Raw genomic sequence first — 22,960 nt, 5'->3', positions numbered from 1 at the left:
TAGTGAATTAAACAGACAATTAAACACGGAAAATAACACACAGCATTCAGATCAATAAGTAATTAAGTTAGTATTGATGTTCTTGGCAGTGAGAAGAACGTGGATTTAAGTGCTTTTGGATATTATACTTCTACTTCGGCAAATAGTTGACCCTCTAATCATGGAGTGCCCCTTCAGTTCTGCCCCTCTCTCAAAGCAGTGCTCCATCAGTTTGCAGAAGGGTCTTGACCTGAAACATCACCCATTCCTTCTCCCCAGAGGTGCTGCCTGTCACGCTCAGTTACTGCAGCATTTTGTGCCTATCGTCAGTGTAAATCAACATCTGCAGTTCCTTCCTAGTGAGTGCTTCCCCTCTCACAAGCCAGTGCTTCCTCGATACTGACCTGCTAACAATGGAGTCTTCCCTCTGTGGTGCCTTCTGATACTGTTTTGTTCAAAGTACAGCACTGCCTCTTGACAATGAAGTGCTCCTTCAATCACTCCCCTTTGACTGTGAAACGTTCCCTCTGTTCCTGCCCCCCACCACAGTATTCTACATTTTATTCTTGTAAATAATTGATTTAAATTATTTTGGGTTAAAAAACCCATAATTCAGCCCCCCCAACCGTGCAGGGAGGAACTGCAGATGCTGGTTTACACCGAAGGTAGACACAAAATGCTGGAGTAACTCAGCGGGATAGGCAGCATCTCTGGAGAGAAGGAATGGGTGACGTTTTGGGTCGAGACCCTTCTTCAGACTGAGTCCTTCTCTCTAGAGATGCTGCCTGTCCCGCTGAGTTACTCCAGCATTGTGTGTCTATCCCCCAACAGTGCACTGCTCCTTTGGGACTCCCTTTCTACCTCTGGTACACTTCCTCAATATTTGTCCAGTCACAGTGTAGCTCTCATGACCTTTGTACACCATAGAGTGTCTGCCTCAATGTTTCTGCTCCAGTGTTGAAATGCATCACCAACCTTTCTCAATTCGAAGATAGACACAAATTGCTGGAGTAACTCAGCGGGACAGGCAGCATCTCTGGAGAGAAGGAATGGGTGACGTTTTCGGTCGAGACCCTTCTTCAGACTGTCTCTGACTTCTTATCTACATGTGATCAGTAATTTTTCTTTTAGTTTTATAGAGCTGTTTAGTTTGATATTGAACAGCCAGCTTCATTTGATTTTCTTGCATCACTATGTTCACCGTAACATGGCCAGGGCTCTAGGCAATGTTCATTTGAGATGTCTCGTGCCACGGCAGTGACTGAAGAGGTAGAGCTGCTGGATGAACGATGAAGATTAAAATGGGAACGATAGATTAGAAAGTAATTGGAAGAAATTGAATGAATTAATAGCTGCAACTTTTGTGATAGCCACAACTTGCTCCTTTCAATACTGTTGCTAGACAATGCTTCATGTTAATTGTTTAAACTGAAAATCCAATATTTGGATTATACCCAGTACTTAGAACTTGGCTTTGTTCTTGTGGACATGTTCTTCTTAGAGGCAGCACAATAGTGCAGCGGTAGAGTTGCTGCCTCACAGCGCCAGAGACTCGGGTTCCATCCTGATTACAGGTGCTGTTTGTATGGAGTTTGTACGTTCTCCTTGTGACCACGTGGGTTTCCTCAGGGTGCTCCGGTTTCCTCCCACACTCCAAAGACACACAGGTCTGTAGGTTAATTGGCTTTGATAAAATTGTAAATTGTCCCTGGTGTGCAGGATAGTGCTACTGTACAGGATGATCGCTGGTCAACATGGACTGGGTGGGCTGAAGGGCCCGTTTCCGCGCTGTATCTCTACAGTTTGGGCTATTTTAACACCACTGAGACTAGATTTTGAACACAATATCGCCTTCACGCTGGCTAAACTTCCTTTAAATTTTCACTGCTTCCTTTTCTCTTGTGGCTATCAACTTCCTCTCACATTGTTTGACGCACTAAGCCACGACCAAAATTCAAGTTTCAAATGTTTAATGTACACCAGATATATAAATTGCCCTGTCTCTTAGCAACTCATACAGTGTGCTATTGAGCTGTTCTCTCTATCTCTCTCTCTCTGTCTGTCTGTCTATCTGTCTGTCTGTCTCTGTCTGTCTGTCTCTCTCTCTCACTCTCTCTCTCGCTCTCTCTCTTGATCTATCTATCTATCTATCTATCTATCTATCTATCTATCTATCTATCTATCTATCTATCTATCTATCTATCTATCTATCTATCTATCTATCTATCTATCTATCTATCTATCTATCTATCTATCTATCTATCTATCTATCTATCTATCTATCTATCTCTGTCCCTGTCTCAGCAAGGATTGCCTTGTCCATGATAAGTCTCTATTGGAATAACAAAGACATTAATTGCTGGTAGGTTTTGAGTGTGAGCTGGGCTTGAAAATTAGTGTTTTTAGTTGAAATTTGGAATATTGTGTGCAGTTCTGGTTACCCCATTTCAGGGAAGTTGTGGAGACTTTGGACAGGGTACAGTAGAGGTACACAAGGATGTTGCCTGGATCAGAGAGTATTAACTATACAGAATAATTGCTTGGATTGCTATCTCTAGAGCTTGGGGGGCTGAGAGGAGACTTGATAGAAGTGTATTAAATTATGTGAGGCATAAACAGGCAGATAGTAACAATCTTATTCTCAGTGAGAAAATGTCAAGGACAAGAGGGCATAACTTTAAGATGAAGGGAGGAGTGTTTAAAGGCAATTTAGGAGGCAGGTTTTTCACACATACAATGGTGGGTGCATGGAATGTGCTGTCAGGGGAAGTGGCAGAAGCAGATATGAGAGCAATGTATAAGATGCATTGGACAGACACTTGAACAGGCAGAGGATGACAGGATATAGACCATGTGCAAGCAGGGTGCAGTTTAAATTGGTATCACTATCAGCACATGCATTGTGACCCAAAGGGCCTGATGCTATGCTATGCTGTTCTATGCTCTCATATATTAAGGGAGTACAGCGTAGGTTCACTGGGTTAATTCCTGTGATGGTGGGACTGACATATGATGAAAGAATGGATCGACTGGGCTTATATTCACTGCAATTTAGAATGATGAGAGGGGATCTTATAGAAACATATAAAATTCTCAAGGGATTGGAAAGGCTAGATGCAGGAAAAATGTTCCTGATGTTGGGGGAGTCCAGAACCAGGGGTCACAGTTTAAGAACAAGGGGTAGACCATTTAGGACTGAGAAGAGGAAAAACCTTTGTACCCAGAGAGTTGTGAATCTGTGGAATTCTCTGCCACAGAAGGCAGTGGAGGCCAAATCACTGGATGTTTTCAAGAGAGAGTTAGATATAGCTCTTGGGGCTAACGGAATCAAGGGGAGAAAGCAGGAATGGGGTACTGAGTTTGGATGATCAGCCATGATCATATTGACTGGCAGTGCTGTCTCGAAGGGCCGAATGGCCTACTCCTGCATTTATTTGGTATGTTTCTGTTTAGTTTAGAGATACAGCATGGAACCAGGCTCTTTGGCCCACCAGGTCTGTGCCGACCAGCGATCCCCACATATTAACACTCTCCTACACACACTAGGGACAATTTGTTTTACATTTACCAAGCCAATTTACCTAATAACCTGTACGTCTTTGGAGTGTGGGAGGAAACCGAAGATCTCGGAGAAAACACACATGGTCATGGGGAGAACGTACCAACCCCACACAGACAGCACCCTGAGTCAGGATCGAACCCAGGTCTCCGGTGCTGCAACTCTTCTGCTGCGCCACCGTGCCACCCACAAGTTTCTGTGCTCTGTGCTCCACTATGCTGTTATAAATTGTCAGCTATGGAAAATTATTTGCAAGCTTCGGGGGCGATTGTGGCTGAAAAATGACTTTTATTCAGGGATTGGTTTTAGGCAGTTTGTGGATCTATGAGGCATCTTGACAAATTGCAACATCAAGGCAAATCAAAGCAATTATTGAGTGACCCATTCCCATAAATCAGGCGTGTCATGAGCATGGAAACAAATCCAAGGCATTCATCAGCGGCTGAGCGAGAAAGTTCAGATACTCTGACATATTAACCCCGCGAACGGTGACATTCTCAGACTTTTCCGTCTACAAGTCCTCACAGTTCCCAGTATAGCGGATCATCTGCTGCTCCAGGCAGAAAAATGACAACAAGCAATTGGACTAGGTCAGGGCCACAGCTGGAAAGCTAAAAGACTACAGGTGTTGGCACATAAACAGAAAATGTTGGAAAAACACAGCAGGGCAGACAGTGTGTGGCCAGCAATGATTGTGTGGGATGTTTGCTGCTTGTTGAGTGTGTGAGGTGTTCAGAACCTGTTGGGTGTGTGGGTGTACAGTGTGTGTGTGGACAGTGTGGGTACAGTGTGGGTACAGTGTGTGGGTGTACAGTGTGGGTACAGTGTGTGGTGTGTACAGTGTGTGGGTGTACAGTGTGTGGGTGTACAGTGTGTGGAGTGGACAGTGTGTGGGTGTACAGTGTGTGGTGTGTAAGTGTGTGAGTGTGTGGGTGTACAGTGTGTGGGTGTACAGTGTGTGGTGTGTACAGTGTGTGGTGTGTACAGTGTGTGGTGTGTACAGTGTGTGGTGTGTATAGTGTGTGGTGTGGACAGTGTGGGGACATTGGGTGCTCAGAGGGTGTGTGATGTATTGGCTGTGTTGGGTGTGTGAGTGTATTATCCACAGAGTGCTGTGTGAGTGTGGGGTATGACGTGAGTGTGTGTTCGGTGTGAGGTGTATAGGTTTAGTGGCTGTGCAGTATGTGTGGGGTGTGTGTGTGGGCTGGATATTCACTGCCCTGATTCTAAAGGCTTGTTCCTGACCTCAGCCTTCTAGCACAGCAGCAGAAGTTGACATAGGTTATTGTTAATTAAGATAAGCATCTGACCAATACACTTTCCCATCATCGTGACATTATCAAGTGGAACAATTTTAACAGTATGACCCACCTGACCCAAGAGGTAATAAATGGGATTGTGGAATCCGCAGTAATCTTAGCAAGATGGTGATAAGGCCCAAAATGAATTGTTCGGCCACTCCATCCATTTGCCGTTATCAATGTGGTTGGAAAACAACAAATACAGTACAGAGAAGGTTCACCAGACTGATTCCTGGGATGTCAGGACTTTCATATGAAGAAAGACTGGATAGACTCGGCTTGTACTCGCTAGAATTTAGAAGATTGAGGGGGGATCTTATAGAAACTTATAGACGAGGAAAACATTTTTCACGCAGAGAGTGGTGAATCTCTGGAATTCTCTCCCGCAGAAGGTAGTTGAGGCCACAGTTCATTGACTATATTTAAGAGGGGGTTAGATGTGGCCCTTGTGGCTAAAGGGATCGGGGGTATGGAGAGAAGGCAGGTACATGATACTGAGTTGGATGATCAGCCATGGCGGTGCAGGCTCGAAGGGCCGAATGGCCTACTCCTGCTCCTATTTTCTGTGTTTCTATGTTTCTATACAAACGATAACAAGTTTAGAAAACAGTCTAAAAACTGTCAGAGTGAGGCCCAACACAGATTGGAGGAACAGTGCCTCATATTTCGCTTGGGCAGCTTATACCCCAGTGGTATGAACATTGACGTCTCAAACTTCAAATAGCCTTTGCTTTTCCTCTCTCTCTATCCCTCCCCATCCTAGTTCTCCGTCTAATTTGACTGTCCTCACGATTAAATTTTACTTTGTATGCCTCATTGTCATCTTCCCTTAGCTAACAAGGATCTACTCTACATTTTCAGTTCCCTTTGTTCCCTTTGATCCCTTATTTTCACACCTCACCCTTCCTTGTCTCTTGTTTCCCTCTCCCTTGACTCTCAGTCTGAAGGTCTCGACCCGAAACGTCACCCATTTCTTCTCTCCAGAGATGCTGCCTGTCCCGCTGAGTTACTCCAGCATGTTGTATCTATCTATTGCACTTTAATGTTAGCTTTCAGCGATTTGCCTACAGGGACATCTAGGACCTTCTGCACATCAACGTCACTGAAATTCTACTCTTGAAAATATACTCTATTTGAGCTTTTGTGTACCAAAGATGATAAGCTGACATTTTTATATACCAGCATCTGCATTTGCTTTCTACACATTGCATCACTGTGCATGGACCCATCTCCCCGATCTCTGTAATTTGTAGTGGGTGTGTGATCTTGTTATTCACAAAACGCTGGAGTAACTCAGCGGGTCAGGCAGCATACTGTATCTGGAGAAAAGGAATCGGTGACGTTTCGGGTCGAGCCCCTTCTTCAGACTGAGACGCTGCCTGACCCGCTGAGTTAATCCAGCCTTTTGTGTCTGTCTTCAGTTTAAACCAGCACGTACAGTCCTTCCCTACACAGGACCTTGTTATTCCCCTGGCTTTTCCTTGCAATGTGGGAAGCATCACTCAAAAGAACGGCTGAGGGAGGTGGTCGGGGTCCTGTGAGCGGAGGCATAGAAACATAAAAAATAGGTGCAGGAGTAGAGGCCATTCAGCCCTTCGAGCCTGCACCGCCATTCAATATGATCATGGCTGATCATCCAACTCAGTATCCTGTACCCGCCTTCTCTCCATACCCCCTGATCCCTTTAGCCACATCTAACTCCCTCTTAAATATAGCCAATGAACTGGCCTCAACTACATTCTGTGGCAGAGAATTCCACAGATTCACCACTCTCTGTGTGAAAAATGTTTTCCTCATCTCGGTCCTAAAAGATTTCCCCCTTATCCTTAAACTGTGACCCCTTGTTCTGGACTTCCCCAACATCAGGAATAATCTTCCTGCATCTAGCCTGTCCAACCCCTGAAGAATTTTGTAAGTTTCTATAAGATCTCCCCTCAATCTTCTAAATTCTAGCGAGTACAAGCCGAGTCTATCCAGTCTTTCTTCATATGAAAGTCCTGACATCCCAGGCACGTCACTGCCCTTGTATGGGTAAGTTACAGGGATGAGTCATTTCTTGGGCAGTGCTTGGGCAGTGAAGCTCGAAGGGCACTCCACTGTCAGGCACTAATGCTGTACGTTTCTGAATCCATGCACCCTGCAGCCTTTGCTCATGCGCCCGTGGGCTTCTGCATGTCAGCACACACTGATATCAACCCAAAAAAAGATTATTTGGGCAGAATGGCCTCTTGTGTGCAGAATGGCCTCTTGGCTGCTGCTTTTACTGCTTTCCAATGTGGCTGCACCAGTGTCAACCGACTGACCCTCTGAGCTCCCCGTCCACAACTCCAGTTCATAGGTTCATAAGTGATAGGAGCCAAATTAGGCCATTTGGCCCTTCGTCTACTCCGCCATTCAATCATGGCTGATCTATCTCTCCCTCCTAATCCCATTTTCCTGCCTTCTCTCCATAACCCCTGACACCCGCATTAATCAAGAATCTATCTATCTCTGCCTTAAAAATATCCATTGGTTTCACAACCTTCTGTGGCAATGGCTGACCTGTTTTACCCTCACAAGCCCATTCTCCTGCCTTCTCCCCATAACTCCTGTACTAATCAAGAATCCATCTATCCACTTTAAAATATCCAACCTTCATGATTAAAAAAATGTTAAAAATTGGAAACATATTCACACTAAGTCAAACATCCGTTGTATTATGGACCAGTTACCTGTTAACTCATAGTTTTATATAGGTACTCAAATTAAGAGAGGAATACATTTTTCATTCAAGGGTTTAAAATTCTGTAGCAACTCGAGAATTGTTTCCCAATTTATAATCACAAATATGTGGAACAGATTTCCATGAAAGGAAGTTAATTTTATCGCAGATGACGATTTCGATGACTGCAGTATTTAGAAAGCGACAAGCCTGATTATAAATGGCTAAATACAATTTGGAGAGGAGATAAGGGCAATGTAACTGGAGCTTTTCATAAAAAATGAAAGAAAACAAAGCCATCTTCATAATTATACTTTGCTGCAGAGTGTTTAATTTGTAAAACAATGAATATTTTAAAATCAATTACGAAATGCTAGTTGGATAAAAACACCAGACTGTTAATGAGGCTCTGGGATAGGTAATGGCTTTAAAAATGATTTCAAGCGTTTTATGCCATCAAACACTAAAAAAAACACCAGCTGTAATTCCCCTACATTTTAAATTAGGAAACTTTGTTAAGCAGCAATCTGAACAAATGTTAGGCTATTGATAAACATTATCATTGGTGCCTTCACTTATATCAATAAAAGTATTTGATAATGTACAGTACGTTTCATCTGAATGGAACTTAGATGGATGTGAAGATAGACACAAAATGCTGGAGCAACTCAGCGGGACAGGCAGCATCTCTGGAGAGAAAGAATGGGTGACGTTTCTGGTTGAGACCCTTCTTCAGACTGATGTCAGTAAGACTGGTGGGAGAACTAGGAAGGGGGAGTGGATGGAGCGAGAGGGAAAGCAAGGGCTACTTGAAGTTAGAGAAGTTCATATAGAATATATCTCGACCTGAAACGTCACCCATTCCTTCTCTCCAGAGATGCTGCCTGTCCAGCTTTTTGTGTCTATCTTTGGTTTAAACCAGCATCCTGCACAAGAATATATTAACACTCCTGTCAGCATTGTGAGGACTGACAGCGCACTGATCTTGAATAGGTCCCAGGCAGACCTTTACTGGGAAATGTTGATGTGGATCCCAAGGGGAGAGCCTATTGTGATGGATGGAGAGACAAATATCAGCAGCAGATCTAAACTCTGGACAGCCGGCGAGGATAGGCAGCGTTCTCCCTTCAAAACGTGACAGTAAACATGAAGACTGTGCTCGTGTTGGGCTGATGTGACCTTTGCAGCAAGACAAGCAATAAATGTTGATTTAATTTTTCAATGGTTTGAGTGAAAATCTTTAAGATGGTTGAGATTAATGTGCCCTGTCACCATGTCGTATCTTTAGTGTGGTCGTGGCTGGAACACATGGGATGATCTCATCAGCAGCAGCAGTGTCTTTTCACCTCCTCTGAAATCCAGAGATATTTTCCATTCACTCCCGGTGTAAAGGTGTCACTGGCTAGGCTCACAGTTACTGCCCATTTCTAAGACTATGGTGCATCTTGAACAGAACTGGTCCAGTCCTTTCCAGGGGACAGAGGTTTAAGGTGAAGGGGAAAAGATTTAATAGGAATCTGAGGGGTAACTTTTTCACACAAAGGGTGGTGGGTGTATGGAACAAGCTGCCAGAGGAGGTAGTTGAGGCTGGGACTATCCCAACATTTAAGAAACAGTTAGACAGGTACATTGATAGGACAGGTTTGGAGGGATATGGGCCAAACGCAGGCAGGTGGAACTAGTGTAGCTGGGACATTGTTGGCCGGTGTGGGCGAGTTGGGCCGAAGGGCCTGTTTCCACACTGTATCACTCTATGGCTATATGAACGTGTTGCTGGAGTTCCGTTGGGGAGGGAGCCCCATGATTTAGACCCAGTAATGATGAAGGAGTAGCAATATACTTCCAAGGCAGATTGGCTGTCAGCATCTGGTGATTGGGTTCTCATGACCCTATGAAAGGACTGGCTATATGGTACTAATAATTGTGAGTTTAGGAATGCTTTTAAGGAAGCTTTGGAGAGTTGTTGGAGATGGTGCACACTGTAGCCATGGTGCATGTTCCTAAGTTCCTAAGTGATAGGAGCAGAATTAGGCCATTCGGCCCATCAAGTCTACTCTGACATTCAATCATGGCTGATCCATATTGCCCTCTTAACCCCATTCTCCTGCCTTCTCCCCTTAACCCCTGACACCCGTACTAATCAAGAATATATCTATCTCTGCCTTCAAAATACCCATTGACTTTACCTCCATAGCTTCTTCTTCTTTCATGCACAGTCTAAAGTTGTAGGACAACTTGTTCTATTTGATCTTCTGTTTGTGCACGTCGAATTGATTGCATTAGTCGAAACACGGCGGACCACGTGAAGGTTGAAATCTTCCACCCCGGCCTCCATAGCCATCTGCGGCAATGAATTAAACAGATTCACCACCCTCTGATTAAAGAAATTCCTCCTCATCTCCCTCCTAAAGAAAATGTTCAATTTGCCACAAGCACCTTATGAGCACTGTGGCTTCAGCATGGACTTCAGCCCTGCACTTTCTCTCATCAAGTTAAGACAAGGAGTGGACAATTTGGACAATTTGGTTTGATGCTGAATGTACAAACTCACTCCTGCCCTACCACCTCACCATGTGCGCTGAGTAATAGGGTGAGTCATTCACTGAGTACAGTTGTTGATGGATTATAAAATATGTTAGAATAAGGAGCAAAGGCTGCAGGAAACATTGCGTAGAATGATCAAGGTGTTTGGAATCTAAAAGATTAATAATTGAAACATTTTATAAAATATTCATTTTCTAATCAAACAGCCCCGCAGGTGATGGGCTGAAAGAATTTAAAATATTGTACACTTTCTGCCTTCTCTCAATTACTATTTCAAATTGTGCATATTTCTTTGCGAAAAGCCAGTTGTCTTGCTCTTTGCTCCTCCATTTGGTGTTTCTGTTATCTTTCATGAAAGTCTTTGAGATGAGGCGGCAGAAGATAGTATCATAGGAGCGTTGGTTAGAGTCATAGAGTGATACAGGGTTGAAACAGGCCCTTTGGCCCAACTTGCCCACACCGGCCAACATGTCCCAGCTACACTAGTCCCACTTGTCTACGCTTGGTCCATATCCCTCCAAACTTACATATGCCCACCACCCCTTTGTGTGGAAAAGTTACCCCTCAGATTCCTATTAAACCTTTTCCTCGTCACCTTGAACCTATGTCCTCTGGTCCTCGATTCCCCTACTCTGGGCAGGAGATTCTGTGCATCAATTATTTTGTACACCTCTATAAGATCACCCCTCACCCTCTTGTGCTCCATGGAATAGAGACCCAGCCTACTTAATCTCTCCCTATAGCTCACACCCTCTAGTCCTGGCAACATCCTCGTAAATCTTCTCTGAACCCTTTCAAGCTTGACAATATCTTACCTATAACATGGTGTCCAGAACTGAACACAAAACTCTAAATGCGGTCTCACCAACGTCATATACAACTGCAACATGACCTCCCAACTTAAACAACATCCAATGGTTCCAACAACCTTGTGCTGTCACTTCTTTAACATCAGATAACGGGTGTCAGGAGTTATGGGGAGAAGGCAGGAGAATGGGGTTAGGATCGAGAGATAGATCAGCCATGATTGAATGAAAGAGTAGACTTGATGGGCCGAATGGCCTAATTCTACTCCTATTCCTGATATGACCTTATAACAGTCGGAGACAACTTGGTTACAGGTGGCTGGACAGACTTATCATTACATTGCCCACTGAGCTATCTCAGGTATAGATAAGGTATTGTGATCATTATAAGAGCACTCAGCCCTTCAAGCTTTGTACAATTAGTCTACAATTGGACTGTATGTATTTTAGCTCCATCTAGTTGCCTTGTTTCCCTGGCCTGTATTGGACTTCCCTCACCAAAGTTGGACATTTCAGAGAGATTGGAACTTGCAGGATATTGCCAGAACGTGGTGGCACGGTGGTGCAGCAGTAGAGTTACTGCCTTACAGCCCTCACAGCGCCAGAGACCCAGGTTCGATCCCGACTACAGGTGCTGTCTGTACGGAGTTTGTACGTTCTCCCTGAGACTGCGTGGATTTTCTCCGAGATTTTTTTCTCCCACACTCCAAAGACGTACAGGTTTGTAGGTTAATTGGCTTGGGTTTGTATACTTGTTATAAGAATAAATTCTCCTTAGTGTGTGTAGGCTTGTGTTAATGTGCGTGGATCGCTGGTCGGTCTGGAGGGCCGAAGGGCCTGTTTCCATGCTGTATCTCTAAACTAAAGTTAATGTGGTGCCTCTCTGTGTGTTGTTCCAGGAGAGGCTGTATTGTACCCATTTACAGCATGATTTGACCGGGTACCATGCAGAACATGCATTGCACTGTATCTCTATATATAAGGCAATGAATAAATGAACTATCTTACCAACATAAGAGCATAAGAGATAGGAGCAGAAGTAATTGCTGAGGACCTTAAAAGGTACAACATGTGTTGCTTCAGAAATGATTCTTGGGTAGGTGACCTACTGGTTCCATCTTCTCTCCAGGTAAAGCCTAGAACACCTGTCATTTCTTTCAGTGTCTACACCCACCAACGTGGTCTGTGTCATTTCTGGGTTCTCTATTTCGAACAAAATAATTTGTCCATTTTGAATAAACTCAACGGGATCACCAGCAATTATGACGTTTAATCTAGTGGGTTCTGCTAGGGCAAACTCTGAAAGCTTCTGCACCACAACGTGGAGATCAGTCAAGCATCTGACACCCCACTTAGAGATAGTAGCCTTAAGCAACAATTAAGTTATGACAACTAACGCTGTGTCTACTACAGGATGAGCTGTCTGATCCAGCCAGGATCAGGCCTTTCCAGTACCAGTGGACATAACACACTTTGATCCTTCAATTCTAGTTTTGACATTAACACAAGCATCAATTAGTTTTGGGAAGAAAGTTACACCAGTGATGTACGCTTGGACGTATTTGCAGCAGAGTTACAACCATACATCGCAGGTGTGCATGCAGATAAAAAATGAACATCAAATCACCAAAGCAGAAACAATGGTAAATGAACAGATTATATTCATTGCCACAGAAGGCTGTGGAGGCAGTCAATGGATATTTTTAAGGCATAGATAGATTCTTGATTAGTACGGGTGTCAGAGGTTATGGGGAGAAGGCAGAAGAATGGGGTTAGGAGGGAGAGATAGATCAGCCATGGTTGAATGGCTGGGTAGACTTGATGGGCTGAATGGCCTAATTCTGCTATCACTTATGAACTGATGACAGTGAACCCAAGGATGGAACCAGGGCAGAGAGCAATGAGCCATAGGGAGAAGCAAGGCTGGGGAGAGCAGTGAGGCCCAGGCCAGAGTGGCCTCCAGATAACAGTGAGGCCCAGGAGAGAGCGAGAGCCAGAGCGCAGAGAGGCCCAGTGCAGAGCAAAGGGACAGAATGCAGTCCACCCTAGTGCAGAGCGAGAGCCAGAGAGCAGTGAGCCCTAGGGTAAAGTCCGAGGCGATAGGAACTGAGGACAGAGCAAAGCAGTGAATCGCAGAGCATTGGGTGTGGACCAAGAGATCGCCAGATTGGAAGGGAACAGGAGAAAAGGCCACATCCTTAACATATAAAAAAGTTACACTGCTTTAATTTCAACATTTGTTTTTCATTGCCTTCTCGAGCTCCACATTTGTAAACCCAGTGAGTAATTGCAGCTGAACTTCTGTGGTTTGTTACTGATCAGCCCTTGTTTTTGTGGATATGATCACCAGATAGCATCAGTCATGGAAAGAGTTTAATTATGGCTTTTAGAATTATTGGACAGAGTTCAAACAGTTCCTGTCTTTGTTTGGTGCAGACTCATGTGGGAATTTATGAAGTGGTCTCTTCCTGACCATCTCACTACTGTTGACTTGGACTCCTTACACTGTGACCCCTGTACATCATCACAACCCAGAGAACTGCTCCATTTGGCCTTGAGCTGCAGGGTCAGGCAACCCCTTATCTACAGAATTACACAAAGCTTCACTCAGTCAGAGCTTGCCTGAAGAAGGGTCTCGACCCAAAACGTCACCCATTCCTTCTCTCCGGAGATGCTGCCTGTCCTGCTGAGTTACCCCAGCATTTTGTGTATCTCTTCGATTTAAACCAGCATCTGCAGTTCCTTCCTATGCAGAGCTTCAATCAATCAGCTAACGGAATCAAGGGATATTGGGAAATAGCAGGAACGGGGTACTGATGATCATATTGAAGGGCAGTACTGGCTCGATGGGCCGAATGGCCTACTCCTGCACCTATTTTCTATGTTTCTAACCCAGTCTAAATCAAAAATCACATGAAAATAGTCTGTTGTGATGTAAGATGTAGGATTTAGGAGCATTTTGTCAGGGCAACAGGTAAAATCCCACAATATTACAGCAATATTTCAGGTGGTTGGAGATTAAACAAATAAATATTATTATACTAATCTTGGCCTATAATGAGTTATTTCCCTTTCACAACACCTCTGTCTCCCTGTGATTTACTTGTTTGTATTCTCATTTGCTTTTTATTTACTCGACTGGTCTATATTTTTCTGCATTTATCTCCCTCTTTACCATATTACCAAATTATTTCAATCTTTTTTTTAATTTCACGACCCAACACTCTCTCTTTGTCACTTTTGTGTGGAAGTGTCTCTTGATCCAAGTCTCTATTTTTCCTCAGGTGCTTCTTATTTATCGATTTCATTCTTGCTCCTTCTGTCTCTTCCTGATTTTGTCCCCATTCTTTCTCTGTCACGACCTCAGTTTTTTCTCCTCACATTTTTCCAGCCATCTCTCTCTTTCTCTCCCTCTCTCTCTCCCTCCCCCTCTTTCTCTCTCCGCCTGACTAGCTTTTACATTTTATTTTTTTTTCTCTCTCTCCACGTGTCTCCTTTTTTCTGCATTCATTGAACATAAATCAGTTTTGACCTTGAAAGACCCTTTGCTGAAGAAGTTGTTAATATGGTTGAGTAATAGTGCGGGCCTGTCTGTCAGATGTACACTTGTGCTAATTGTCATCCCCGTTCCACTCTCTGCCACAACCACTCATCCAGCAGAACCACTGACGTATTGCACAACAAACATACAAAGCCAAGCCATATTTTATTACTGAACCCCCTGATACATTTCTTAATTGATGTATTTTACTACTTCTTCCGTGACCATCTTCCCCGTCACAAATGTTGACCTCTCTGTCATCGTCCGTCCTGAAAAGGACGCAAGCTTCTGGCGACAATCAGTGGGAGCTATCACTTGTTGCAATAGATGATGGTGGTAGCAGAATTGTACAGGAGTGTGTATGAGATGGACACAAAATGCTGGAGTAACTCAGCGGGACAGAGAAAGATGGGTGTGATGTTTCGGGACGAGACCCTTCTTTAGACTCTTGTCCGAGAGTGTGCATAAACTCAGACACTTTGTGCACTAGAATACACTTAGTACTCAGGGTACTTACTCAGACACCCGTAATCACTCACAGACACACTCACTAAAACCCTCACATTCTTGTACATATGTTAATACTCGCCCTCCCACTTTATCCACTCGGCCAAAGATGAGGAAAATTGTGCAGTTGATTTGATCTTAACATTCTTTTCCAGCAGGCATTGGGAAGATGACAGATAATCACTATGCATGAGGCCAGGCCTTCAGGTTAAATCACCTCAATCAAAATACATTAGATGCGTCCTTTTCACATTCTCCGTTGAATTGATTGTGATTTCAAGGCTCCTGCGTGGATTTGTCAAGGGCTGCCTTTTTCTCTGAGAGCTTCTTTTTGTTATCTCGCGGTGGATGAGTCACCCGGTCTTGTTGCCGACTCCATCTGGGCTACGGTAATGCTGCAAGGGACAAGGTGCTTTGTTTAACACTAAAGAAAGGAGATAGGGAATGGATGTGATTGTTAGCGACAACCAGGGACACTGGGGGCTTTATTGAAGGATGGTGGGAAGCAGGAGCCGATGTGGGGGAAGGGGAGAGGTATGATTTCTTAACCTGTTCAAAGGATAAGACAAAATGTGTAGGAAGGAACTGCAGATTCTGGTTTAAACTGAAGATCAACACAAAAAGCTGGAGTAACTCAGCGGGACAGGCACAATCTCAGGAGAGAAGGAATGGGTGATGTTTCGGGTCGAGACTCTTCTTCGGAATATTCTTCGGATATCTCGACCCAAAACGTCACCCATTCCTTCTCTAACAAAGATGAAGGACTGTTCTTTGTTAAAGAATTAAGAAAGAACATTCCTTCTTCTTTGTTAGAGAAGAATTAAAGGGAGGCACTGCCAGCTGAGTCCACACCGACCAGCGATCCCCGCACTCTAACACTATCCTACACACACTAAGGACAATTTACAATTATACCAAGCCAATTCATGTACCAACCTGTCAGTCTGTGGAGTGTGGGAGGAAACCGGAGCACCCGGAGAAAACCCACGTAGGTCACAGGGAGAATGTACAAACTCAGTACAGACAGCACCCGTGGTCAGGATGGAACCCGGGTCTCTGGCGCTGTGAGGCTACAACTCTACCACCGTGCCGCCGTTAGGTGTTTATAGACCATTTACTGTATTAGTGAAGCTTTAGCCTTGCATGTAATTGTGTACTTAACTGTATTAGAATCCATTTGACAATATCAAATGCCTGCTCATGAGTTGAAAATCAATAGTGACATGGAAACACAAGAGAGAGCATATGCTGGAATCTGGAGCAAAGAACAAACTGCTGAGAGTCTCCATCCTGCGCAGGCGGGGTTTCAAACAGAAATGGCCACCGTCGCTTTGCCTCCACAGATGCTGCTTTACCCACCGAGCTCATCCAGCAGTTTGCTCCTTGCTACAAATCAATAGAGTGATACAGTGTGGAAACAGGCCCTTTGGCCCAACGTGCCCACACCGGCCAACATGTCCCAGCTACACTAGTCCCTCCTGCCTGCGTTTGGCCCATATCCCTCTAAACCTGTCCTACCCATGTACCTGTCTAACTGTTTCTTAAATGTTGGGATAGTCCCGGCCTCAACTACCTCCTCTGGCAGCTTGTTCTATACACCCACCACCCTTTGTGTGAAAAAGTTACCCCTCAGATTCCTATTAAATATTGTCCCCTTCACCTTAAACCTATGTCCTCTGGTCCTCGATTCCCCTACTCTGGGCAAGAGACTCTGTGCATCTACCCGATCTATTCCTTTCATGATTTTATACGCAATAGCAGGAGTGAAATGTCCTTGTGTGGAGATGTGTGACGGGACTGAGGCTGGCCGCAGGCCCACGATCAGTGGAACTAAAACCCAGCAGCCAGAGCTTGCACTAAGTCTTGAAGTGTTTACAAATCCCATTTTATTCCGTCCAAACAAGGAGATTACAGCAAACGTCAACTTGGTTGAAACCTGCGATGGGAGAAACCAGGCTGTCAACCATGAAAAGTGTGCAGGGATTCTGACTTTATTTCACACGAGCATTACCAGTAATGGAATCTTTGCACCCACTGTTAATACCAGAACAGCCATTGCCATTTGCAGCTGTTAATATTGCAGCGATGCCCTTATCAATTCAATGCTTCAGACGTGCATACCGTACCAGACTCTCCAATTATTGCTGAGTTATGAGCAGATTAATATCCATCAAACGTCATCCCAGGAACAGCTCACTGACCTCTGCAACCTTTCGAGCAGAGAGCCATTTTAATTGCCCAAGGGGGGTCTGGTTTTACTGGCATGCATGGTGCCAATTACTGAATGACTGAGAGAGTGCGTGGAATAGCAAGCCTGTAACGTTCTAGTTGTCCACCGCGAGTGACTTGTTGTCGTTGCAGATCAGCGATTCACACTGACGTCCTGCCTGTAGTCCAAATATCTTGTGTGTCACGTATATTTAATTCAAAAAGTCACCACCTTGAGTAAGGCCATCAACAGTTACGGGGAAAAGGCGGGTGAATGGGGTTGAGGGGGGAAATTAGATCAGCCATGATTGAATGGCGGAGCAGACTCAATGGGTAGAAAGGCCTAAGGTACAGCAGACAATGAAGAACGTTGATGGCACGTTGGCCTTCATAACAAGAAGAGTTGAGTTTAGGAGCAAAGATGTCCTTCTGCAGTTGTACAGGGCCCTAGTGAGGCCGCACCTGGAGTATTGTGTGCAGTTTAGGTCTCCAAATTTGAGGAAGGACATTCTTGCTATTAAGGGAGTGCACCGTAGGTTTACAAGATTAATTCCTGGGATGGCGGAACCGTCATATATTAATAGAATGGAGCGGCTGGGCTTGTATACTGGAATTTAGAAGGATGAGAGGGAATCTTATTGAAACATATAAGATTATTAAGGGATTGGATACGCTAGAGGCAGGAAACATGTTCCCGATGTTGGGGGAGTCCAAAACCAGGCGCCACAGTTTAAGAATAAGGGGTAGGCCATTTAGAATGGAGGAGATGAGGAAAAACCTTTTCACCCAGAGAGTTGTGAATTTGTGGCAGTGGAGGCCAATTCTCTGGATGCATTCAAGAGAGAGTTAGATAGAGCTCTAGATGATAGTGGAGTCAAGGGATATGGGGAGAAGGCAGGAACGGGGTACTGATTGGGGATGATCAGCCATGATCACAGCAAATGGCGGTGCTGGCTACTACTGCACCTATTGTCCATTGTCACATTCTGCTCTGATGGTTACCTCTTTGGTCCAGGAAGGAGGTTTGATTCAGGCAATCAATATGCTGGGAGTGCCTGGATCACCTTTATGCTGAAACTCCCTCATAGTTTAGTTTAGTCTAGAGATGCAGCATGGAAACAGGCCCTTCAGCCCACCAAGTCCATGCTGACCATCAAAACACCTGTTCCCACTGCTTCAATGTTATCCAGGCTTTCACCATTCAATGCTAACACTTCCGGCAAAGTTAAAATCCGACCTGGTTCCTCCTTTTCAGAAGGGGAAACCCTGCCCTTCACTGAGTTGGATGATCAGCCATGATCATATTGAATGGCGGTGCAGGCTCGAAGGGCCGAATGGCCTACTCCTGCACCTATTTTCTATGTTTCTATGTTTCTGACTGTACACAGTTAGTGGAAGAGCACCCTGAGGAGAGTTGTGGAACAGAGAGTCCCAGGGGGGGTCGAGGACTAGAGGACATAGTTTCAAGGTGAAGGGGAAAATATTTAATAGGAATCTGAGGGGTAACTTTTTCTCACAAAAGTTGGAGGGTGTATGGAACGAGCTGCCAGAGGAGGTAGTTGATGCTGGGATTATCCCAACGTTTAAGAAACAGTTGGACGGGTACACAGGTTTGGAGGGATATGGGCCAAACAAAGGCAGGTGGGACTAGTGTAGATGGGACATGTTGGCTGGTGTGGGCAAGTTGGCTGAAGGGCCTGTTTCCACGCTGTATCACTCTATGATTCTCTATAACTCTATCCCATTTTCACATCCACTCCCTACACTCCAGAGGCAATTTACAGAGGGCCAATTAACCTTCAAACCCACTCGTCTTCGGGTTGTGGGGGGAAACCCACACAAACGTGTAGACTCCACGCAGACAGCAGCCGAGGTCAGGATCGAACCCGGTCTGGCGCTGGGAGGCAGCGGCTGTACCAGCTGTGTGCACCTGCTGGTCTGTGTGGGTTTTTTTTTGGGGGGGGGGGTCTGGTTAACGAATCCAGTCCCTAGCACTGGTAAAAGCAGCTGGAGACCAGAGTGCTGGACTGTCTCCAGAGTTAAACCCAGTAGATGGTGCCGTAAACAAGTCCCAGACTCTGTGTCCGTGACCCGAGCCTTCTTGTCTGTGCTGCGCCGCCACGAGTGAACAGGAACCTCCGACTTGGAGCCACGTTTAACTCTTTCACCACAGAAATAGAAGCCACTTCCATTGTGGAAATGCAACAGGACACCTGGTCTTTGCCTGTGCCCGCGGCTACTGATGAACCCCAAGTCCCTCGCTGTCAGAATGTCAAGTGGAGGAACTACAGAAACAAGAAACACGAAGGAATCGTGTTTGAAAACTTCAAAGAGGGCTTGCCCACAAAGAGTTAAATTGCAGCAGTCTCTTTTCCAAATCAGATACGCTGTAATGCTCTCCAAGTTTCTTGTTCACTGGAATCTTTGTTTTTGTTTTGATGCATAGCTTTGAGCAAAGCTAATGAGTGATTGGGGAGTGGGTGCAGGGTGGACTCTGACTGGAGATGAGCGCGCTGTATTGTCGACTTTAAGAGCTGGAGTCGTCGGCAACAAAGGGGAAGTTTCACTTCCTGGTGTTCCTGAACTCACATAGTTCACGGATTGCTGGCGGAGAGCGAATGGGTGGGTGGTTGTGGGGTGAGAGAGGGAAGTGAGTATTTCTCCTAAATCAGGTTGCGAGAGAGGCAGAGACCGGGGTAAAAGCTGGTCGTGGCGTTTGCGAGTCCCGCCACAGACTCAAGATTATGCAGAGTGTGTCCTATGAAGAAGGGTCTCGACCAGAAACGTCACCTATTCCTTCTCTCCAGAGATGCTGCCTGACCCGCTGAGTTACTCCAACATTTTGTGTCGACAACGTCCTGTGACCCTGGAGTAGCAAGCACCTGGGAAGTTGGGCAGGAAACTCTCCTCCTCCTGTCGGAGAGCGCTCTGTGGTGGAGCCGATGGCACTCTGACTCTGACAAGCTCGTGAGTGAAGAGACTTGACATCTTGAAGTCAGAGGGACAAATGTTTCACTGCACAGATCGAATGTTGTTCAAACAGGGCGCGAATGTGGAACTGTGACATTGTGGAGCAGAAACCAGATTTCTTTCTTTTCAATTTAGTTCAGTTTAGTTTATTGTCGCGTGTACTGAGGCAACACATCATTGCAATCGGGTCATTCACAGTGATTATTGGATTGCAAATTTTACGAACTTAGACATCTGTCGAAGAGAGAGGGAGGGGGAAGATTCTACAATTTCCATAGAACTTCAGGTGCTAAAGATAAATACTTCAGATTTTGATTATCAAACCAAGATAACATGGTGATTATCGACCCACCCCTGCATTGAAAGTGGCTGTCCCGTATAAACACTGCGCTGAAGAAGGGTCTCGACCCGAAACGTCACCCATCCCTTCTCTCCAGAGATGCTGCCTGCCCCGCTGAGTTACTCCAGCACATTGTGTCTATCTTCGGTGTAAAGCAGCATCTGCAGTGACATATCCGTATATCACCGCGTGTTTGGAGCAGGCCAGGTTGGAGAATGTCCGGGGCATTACGACCACCCCCGTCCCTGGCAGAGCCCTCTCTACCCCCGGTACACTTCCACGGCCCATTGGGAGTCAACACGGTGCGGACAGAAGTGGAGGGCGATGCGTTCGTCCCAAACGTGGCCGGCTCGCCCAGCTGGGACGCGTGCCGCCCCCGGCTGCCCGGGCTGATCGGGCCCCAGTCTCCACGCTGCTCCCCACGGAACTCACCCCGGCTCTTCCGCAAACTGCTGCTCAACAAGAACATCCGAGAACACCGGCGCCACTCGAGTGTCCACTTTTGGTAAGGACCTCATGCATTGAACGCCGGGCCTGAACATTGAGCCGGGCTTTGTTTTTATTGCCCCCTCCACACTCCCAAAGCTGTTGGTGAAGATGGATCAATTTACCATCCCCACCCCCAGCTCATTGCCATTGAGTTATTTTGCATATTCTGTTGTGCTGCAGAAAGTAAGAATGTCATAGTTCTATCTGGGACACATGGCAATGAAACTCTCTTGCCTCTAGAGTGAAGAGAATCAGGGGATATGGGGGGAACAGGAACGGGTACTGATTGTGGGGGGGCTCCAGCCATGAGTAGAGAGATGCTTCATCAGCCAATGTGATGGGATTTGCTGCCATTGTGATTCTTGCTCAGGTGTCCAGGGCTGTGGCCCCGCTGCCATGGGAACCCTCACACCAGCAAACAGCCAGCATTCATTGTAAAATCACTCTGCTGCTCGCTAGTAATCGGGACTAACGCTCACTCCCACGTTCACCCCCACACTCACACTCAGCTCACACTCACCTCACACTCAGCTCACACTCACCCCACACTCACACTCAGCTCACACTCACCTCACACTCACCCCACACACTCAGCTCACACTCACCCCCACACTCACACTCACCGCCACACCCCACACTCACACTCAGCTCACACTCACCCTCACACTCACACTCAGCTCACACTCACCTCACACGCAGCTCACACTCACTCCCACACTCACCCCCACACTCACACTCACCTCACACTCACCCCACACACTCAGCTCACACTCACCCCCACACTCACACTCACCGCCACACCCCACACTCACACTCAGCTCACGTTCACCCCCACACTCACCCCACATTCACACTCAGCTCACACTCACCCCACACCCCACACTCACATCAGCTCACGCTCACCCCCACCACACTCACACCCACCCCCACACTCACACTCAGCTCACACTCAGCTCACCCACCCCCACACTCACGCTCCGCTCACACTCACCCCCACACTCACACTCAGCTCACCTCACCCCCACACTCACGCTCCGCTCACACTCACCCCCACACTCACACTCAGCTCACACTCATCCCCACACCCCACACTCACACTCAGCCCACACTCATCCCCACACCCCACATCACACTCATTCACACTCAGCTCACATTCACCCCCACATTCAGACTTACACTCAGCTCACCTCACACACACCCCACACCCGCCTTACACTTACCCCACTTCACACTCAGCTTGCCCTCTTACTCACCTTACCTAACACTCACCCCCCCACATCACACTCATTCCACACTCACCCCCCACATCCCACTCACAATCAACCCCACATGACACGTACATTCACCTCACACCTCAACTCACACTCATCTCACACTCACCCCCAATGTAACACTCACTCTCACGCTCACCACCACATAACACTAGAAATGGCATAGTAGACCTGATGGGCCGAACGGCCTCATTCTGCTCCAAGAACTTATGAACTTATAAACCCACATCCTCACATTCCCATCCATACTGGCCCCCCCCCCCCCCCCCCCCCCCCCACAGACCCTCACTCCCCACACACAGACCCCCACACACAGACCCACACACAGACCCTCACCCTCACACAGTCTCTCACACTGCCCCTTCTGTTCATCATTCCACAGACTCTCACAGATGTTCTCTCCAGCCCCCGTAAGGACTTTGCATAAAACCCTTACACTGGCCCAAACATGAAGCATCGCATGCCTCCTGCCACCATCCTAAAAACAGATCACTATTCTGGCCCTCCAACCTGAGACTGATACCTCTTTCTAACCTTCTAACAAAATATATATTGACATTAAAGTTGAGTCTGACGATTTGAAAGGTTATGAGCTTTGAAGCCAGGTTGTGAATGTTTGATATTTGCAGCCCTGTAAGTCCAGGACAAGCGCTTTACATGTTCGACAGACTGTGACATTTATAGACACAAGAGACTGGATTCTTGTGGTGAAGGATTATGGTGGGTCAGGCAGTATCTCTGGAG

At 46.0% G+C, this 22,960-nt stretch overlaps 1 protein-coding gene across 3 annotated transcripts in view; it reads left to right on the top strand.

The window, feature by feature from the left end:
- Positions 1–22,960, top strand: part of pde4a (phosphodiesterase 4A, cAMP-specific) — a 170,896-nt gene that overhangs the window by 99,030 nt on the left and 48,906 nt on the right. The window contains exon 1 of one of the 3 annotated variants that reach the window (XM_055664261.1): positions 19,134–20,961. The exons of the other annotated variants lie outside the window; for them this stretch is intronic. Coding sequence (XP_055520236.1) covers positions 20,672–20,961 — 290 coding nt within the window. The 5' untranslated portion in view covers positions 19,134–20,671. Of the gene's footprint in view, positions 1–19,133; positions 20,962–22,960 lie in introns of those variants that run through there. 3 annotated transcript variants of the gene reach the window in all.

The sequence above is a fragment of the Leucoraja erinacea genome, chromosome 39 (assembly GCF_028641065.1).
Source record: "Leucoraja erinacea ecotype New England chromosome 39, Leri_hhj_1, whole genome shotgun sequence".
NCBI classification, from domain to species: domain Eukaryota; kingdom Metazoa; phylum Chordata; class Chondrichthyes; order Rajiformes; family Rajidae; genus Leucoraja; species Leucoraja erinaceus.
This window is presented reverse-complemented; position numbering and strand designations above follow the sequence as displayed.